We start from the raw sequence: 6,000 nt of genomic DNA on the forward strand, positions 1-6,000 counted from the left end.
TGCATGGGAATTAATTTCATACCTTGCAAAGACTCTGATCTTTGGAAATAGATATAGGTCCAGATCCTAAATTTTTTTTCATTGCTTAGCTTTATGATCCTGGGAAATTTATTAACTTCGATTAACCTTAAATTTAGTCATCTGTAAACCCGATTTAATAAAGTCTACCTGGCTGTGCTGCCTTGTCAAATTATGCAAACACGGCACGTGGCGTGAGAGATACAAAGTGCATAGCAGTTAGTAGGAATTAAAACCCTATTAAGTTGTTATTCTAAATATAATTGCTTAACAATTTTGAGCACAATTATCCCAGAAGTATCCAAATGGAATGACCAGTAGGCAACATCAACTGTTAAAGACAAAAATGTATTGGGACAAATAAGGGACAAATAAGACCTTAATAATCATTTGATCCAACTTCTTTATACACCAACATCATTAGGATAAGTCAATAACATTTATAAGGACATCTGCCAGAAAGTGTCAGAATTTTGATGAATGAAGACAGTTTCCCCTATGAATTAAAAAAATGTCATTAGGCTCCAAATGAGTACACTGAAGCTTCAAAATAAAGCCTTATTGAGTGAATGACTTTTGTATTCTGGCCTTTCAGGTAACTAGAGCATCTCCTCACTGTCCTATATGACAAGGATAATTAGCTTTGTATATATAGGTCATATTTCAGCAGAGTTCTAGCATGTAAGATAAAGGGCTTTGGTTCACCAACTAAAGGCTTTAGGAACATTGCAAACGATATCACGTTATTTTGTTTTGTAACAAATGGACACTGAAAAGTAAGGCAGTCTAGGTCCCACTAAAGAAAGAAAAGTAAGGCAAACTGGGTCCCACTAAAGAAAGAAAAGGCAAGAGGGGCAGGGAAAAAAGAAAACTACAACTTAGAAGACAGTCTTTCATTAGAATGAGAATAAGAGGTGGCGGTGAGTAAGGTGATTCTTATAGAACCTAACTTTCTTATAAGTCTATACTCCTGTGTGAAAATTGCTAGTCTAGCTGTTCATATTTTTCAGTTGTGGAAATATGAATCTGGTTTGGAGACGGGGACTATACAGACAGAAAGCCAAGAGAGTTCGTATGGATGCTGAAAGACGAGCCCATTCAACCATGCGAAAATCTTCAGGACTCTTCCAAACGAGCATTATAATGTTTCTTTCACTTCGGATGGCCATAAATGCCACAAAAAGTATACCGCAAACAGCTTCCTGCTGAAGATAATCTGATGTTTGTTTATTTATAATATTACGTATTGATTGTGTTTGTGTGTAAGCTTCAGATAACTCAAGGTACAGTGCATCTCTTTATTTGAAGATCTTTAGGAAAATGATTGACATTTTCCTATATTTTCGATAAAGTTCTGCCTGTGATGAAAGGGGTAAAGAGTTTTTTATTTCTCTCTCAAGGCTGTTATCTGTGTGAACCTAATATGTAGCAACAAAGAGATAAGATGTTTAGAGATCATCCAAAGTGACTGATCAGTCAGAATGAAGGCTCTTTATAACCATGTAACATCCAATTATTGTAAAATAAAGCGAACAGCAACCCTCTAAGTGTCTCCTGCATTCCTCTTATCTTTTGAATGCAAGTTCTCCCACTATAATAGTCTTTCAACGTACCTACTATTCAAAGAATCTCCTCTGTAAAATTTGAGCTGCTGTTCTATTTGGAAGTAGATACATATCTCAATTGCTATTTTATACCTGAGCTGTGAGCACAGAAACGATGCATCACCTGATGGGCATTTGGCATCTTAGCTGTGGCATAACTAGGGCTAGAACTCCTAGCATTTCAAACTCCTGGTTTCACTTTAACCAACTATCAAGTCACATCGTTTCTTCTTGTGTCAAAGGAGTTGATATTATATGTAAAATGGTTTCTCATTTAACATTGTCCTATCATAGCTACATTTGAAATTAACTAATTCCCTCAGGGTAAACTCAAAGGAAGTGTGATAGCTATTTAATATGCTGAAAATCCGAAATTGGGGAATTTTCAGAGTTTTTATTACTGGTGGGTAATTATGTTCTCTTCACAGATTCATATTATCTATACTGTAGCTGGCCTTCTAACCTAACTTTATTTAATTTTGTTTAATTAGAAACTTATAAAATCTATAATTGGGTAAGCATTCTTTTTTCCCTTACAGCTAAATTCCCAAGTTTTGCTCAGATTATGAGAAAATTAAACACACATACACACACACACACATAAACACACACACACACATAAACACACACACATCCTACATACACACAGCAAAAATTATTATTAGAAGAATGGAAGCAATTAAAAGTTGTTTTTACTTGAACAAAATTCACAAGTATACCATGGAGCATCTTGGGTAAATAATCCATTTCCAAGACAACTGTCATGAATGACTTGAAGTATTATTTCAAAATATAGAAATAATAATCTTGGGAAAAAATCTTCCAAATTATCTATAAGCTTACACAAATTGACTATTTGAAAGGAGATTTCTTTTCCTCATTAGATGCATCTAAATGTTAATGGGTTGTAGATAACTAGTAAGTCAAAGTGGACAATAAAAGTCTGGAAGAATTGTAGAATGTTCTTTTTTTTTCTTCGAGGTTCTGCATCATAGGTTTCAAAGACCAGCAGGATTGAATTCAGAAGTAATTTTCTGCTGCTATTCTATTGTTCACTGGATTAATACATTTTGTTTGGCAAAATAAAAACATTTAACATTATACTTTAGGAACATTGACTCCAAAATATTTAGCAAGCAGCATGCATTCAACTGAAATGCTGATTGGAAACAGGTAAATTAAACTGTCCCTGATGAAATACTAAAGATCATTATCACAAAGTTTTATTTTAAATGTTCAGAATTAGCTTTATTGCTGCATCAGTAATGATAAGTATGAGCCTTAAACTCATACCATTTAGGTTTTATGAGCACTATTATAACATTAACCATAATTCAATTAGTTTACAGAAAAAGCCGTTCTATAATTTTTTTCCTCGCTCTTAAGGTGCTACATAAGGAAGCCCAAACCATATTCCTATAGAGTATGTTCTATTTATTTCACCCTTATTCCTCATCCCTCTTTCATGGATCTTCAAAATATTCACTATTTTCAGGTAGGTAAATGTGCTAAAGGAAAAACACGGCTATTTCATTGCCACACCTTTGCATCATTAGGACAATACTGACCTCTAGTGTTTTAGGAAGTAGAGAAACTAACTCAGCACTGTGCCTAACTTCCTCTTACTGAACCACTTAGATGTTTTTCTAAAGCACCATGGGAACAATTTTACTTAAAAAAAGAAAAAAAGGAGGAGGAGGGGCTGGAGGATGTGGGGACAGGAGGAAGAGGAGAGAAACAGCAGATTCTACCCTGTCTCTCCCTATTCTCTGAAATAATTTCTGAACTAAGGCCCTTTGGCTCCTCCTTTTTAAAGAGGTTGACCTCTTCAGCACTCCCTTAGAATACAAACTTTAATAAAATCTTTATAACACATTTCCACTAACTATCGATTTTGGATCCCCCAAACTTCCAATCACAGATAGAAACACTGGCTCAGCTTTGGACCATTCTCAGTAAAGAACATTTGTCTAAGTGTCTGCCTTTGAGGTATAACCCTCGATTAAGTATCTCTTACTTAAGGTCCTCTTGGACCTAAGGGGGTGGGAAGTGAGGTAGAGAAACTTGTAAGTAGTAAGTGGTCCTCCTACCCTTCTCTAACAGTGATGGTTCAGAGTCCAAAAAAAAATAGTATCAAAACTGTTCCAATACGGTTAGATATTTCTGAGGGTCATGGTGGGGTTAGCAGATAAGGGAGCACGCCCAGAAGCTTGAGGAACCTTGATAAACCATCTTTGGAAACAACACAGACGGCTTAATTGCATTCTTTCTCATTTAGGAGTTTCCAGAGCTGGAAAAACTTCCCTTTCTCTGCCTAGAGAGGCAGCTGAGCAATTGAGCTTGAACCTCTGATGGCTCCAGAGATTTATTCGAGTTTGACAAACTAGGTTCTTTAAATACACAGTGCAGGTGGCACATCCCCAGGTGTCCAGCCTTCCTGCCTATTAAATTAAATGCCCTGCACTTGCCGAGGTTAGAGCTTGGACGACAAAGTGTACACTTAGTGCATACTCGTTATGCGTTCTTTGGCACACAGATTTTGGGGGTGGAGTGCGCATCAAAGCTCTTCCTCCTATAACAGGGTCAGCCATTGATCTTGTGGTTTGACTACATCGGGCCATGACTCTTAGGCCAAAACTCCCAACCCTATTAAACAGATGACCATCGGTTCCAAGATACCCCAACTGGAGCCTTCTGCCTAGGAGAGAGCTGAAAGCCATGGATTGTGAGGCACTGGGCATACTACAAATCCGAGCAAGGCAGCCGCATTCAGAAATGAGCCTCTGTCACCGAGTGCGGTGGCTGTGAGCATCTCTGTCTCTGGAAGCTCAGCCCCCAGTGCATCCAGTCTGAACCGGGGGCCCTGCTCGGGAAAAGCCCCAGCTGAGACCAGGCAGGCAGAGAACGCGGAGCTGACGGGAGGCGGAGGGTAGAGAACCTTCCCTTCTCCCCCGAACTTTGCGATTCGGGGAGAAGGGCAGGAAATCCAACGGGGCCGGCTCCTTCGAGCTCTGCTAACTTTTGGGATGGTTAGAGTGATAGAAACACACCAATCAGCATTTTTCCCCCTTCCCCTCTGCTCAGAGCAGACACAATTGAACACGCTTGGACAGTTGAGTGTCTTTCCAAACGCCAGCGTTTCCCACCTCACCTACCCGCCCCCAGCTCCTGGAACTCACAATTTGCCGCTGTTAATCCTAAATGCCACAAGCCGGAGAAGAACAAAGTGAAAACGCTGGTCAGCCGTAGTCCAGAATCCATTTCCCCCGAGTAAGAGGTCCCTCCCAATCGAATCTCAAATTCGCAGGCGCCAGCCGCGGCTTCTTCTTTCTTTCTCTGTCTCTCTCTTTCTCCTCTGCACCGCCTGACCCCTTCCCACCCCCCTTGGAGAGGCACTCGCGGCTTCACTCCATCCCGTGCCCAAACGCTCTACGGAAACCGTGGCGGGGGCTTCTCCGGAGCTGCGGAAGGAGGTACTGTCCCCGCAACGGCCGCCGGCAGCACTCGCCTTCCTCGCTCGCCTCTTCCTCCTCGGCCCCGTCCTTAAAGGTGCAAACCCCGACCCGACGCAACGGCAGGCGCCGAGCTTGCTCGACCGCCGACTGCACCTCGTCGGCAGCTAGAACTGGAATCAGCACCCGGGCGGCGGACAGCTCCTTATAGGCAAGCGTGGCGCGCGGCGCCGCCCCCGGCCTGGCCCGCCCCTCGCTCTCCGGTAGGAGCGGCCTGGGCGGGTCTTCGACCGGCTCCGGCGCCTTCCACCCCGGCCGGCCGGCGCTGCGGTGCGCGCCGGCCACTTGGAGGGGACCGGGGAGGGAGCGCACATTTCCATCTCTGCCTCCGTCTCTTTGGCTTCCCCTCCCTCTCCCCCCCCCCAATGTGTGTGTGGGGGGAGTGCATAAAGGCATCGAAATTTAAACCAGGTTTTCGAAGAACGATGCTAAAGGGTTACTAAAAGGAGTTGGAACACAGAAAGCATTAGCAAGAGGGAATTTCCCATGGAAAGCTTGGCAACGAGATGCTTTTTTCTTTTTTTGAGAGGAGAGGGAAGACTTGAATTATTGAATTACGCGATTGAACTTCCCCTGTGTTTGTTCTCTAGGATGGAAGGCTGGCTGGTATTGGTAATATTGGGATTTCTGATCTAGCGGTTTAACGTGGTCCCGACCCCGCCCCCAGCTCCCACCTCCAGTGGCTCAACCTTTCACGGCGGACCACGTCTGCGTCTCCCTCCCAGCTGCTGGCCTGTAGCTTGGGGCAAGTACTGCAAGGTGTTTGGTGCTTTAGGTTCCGGAGCCCGGGAGGTTCCTGGCGTCTGAGAGAGACGGGGAGACAAATTGGGTATGGTAATGATGAGAGTCAGGGTGGTCCTGGCTGG

General features: G+C 42.9%; 1 protein-coding gene across 1 annotated transcript in view; it reads right to left on the reverse strand.

Moving 5' to 3' along the window:
- CNTNAP5 (contactin associated protein family member 5) overlaps positions 1–5,252 on the reverse strand; it is a 903,219-nt gene extending 897,967 nt beyond the window's left edge. Inside the window, exon 1 of the mRNA XM_033400123.2 lies at positions 4,802–5,252. Within this exon, the coding sequence (XP_033256014.1) occupies positions 4,802–4,883 (82 nt within the window). The 5' untranslated portion in view covers positions 4,884–5,252. The remainder of the gene's footprint in view (positions 1–4,801) is intronic.
- Between the last annotated feature and the right edge of the window lie 748 nt (positions 5,253–6,000).

This window comes from Orcinus orca, chromosome 7 (genome assembly GCF_937001465.1).
Source record: "Orcinus orca chromosome 7, mOrcOrc1.1, whole genome shotgun sequence".
NCBI lineage: Eukaryota > Metazoa > Chordata > Mammalia > Artiodactyla > Delphinidae > Orcinus > Orcinus orca.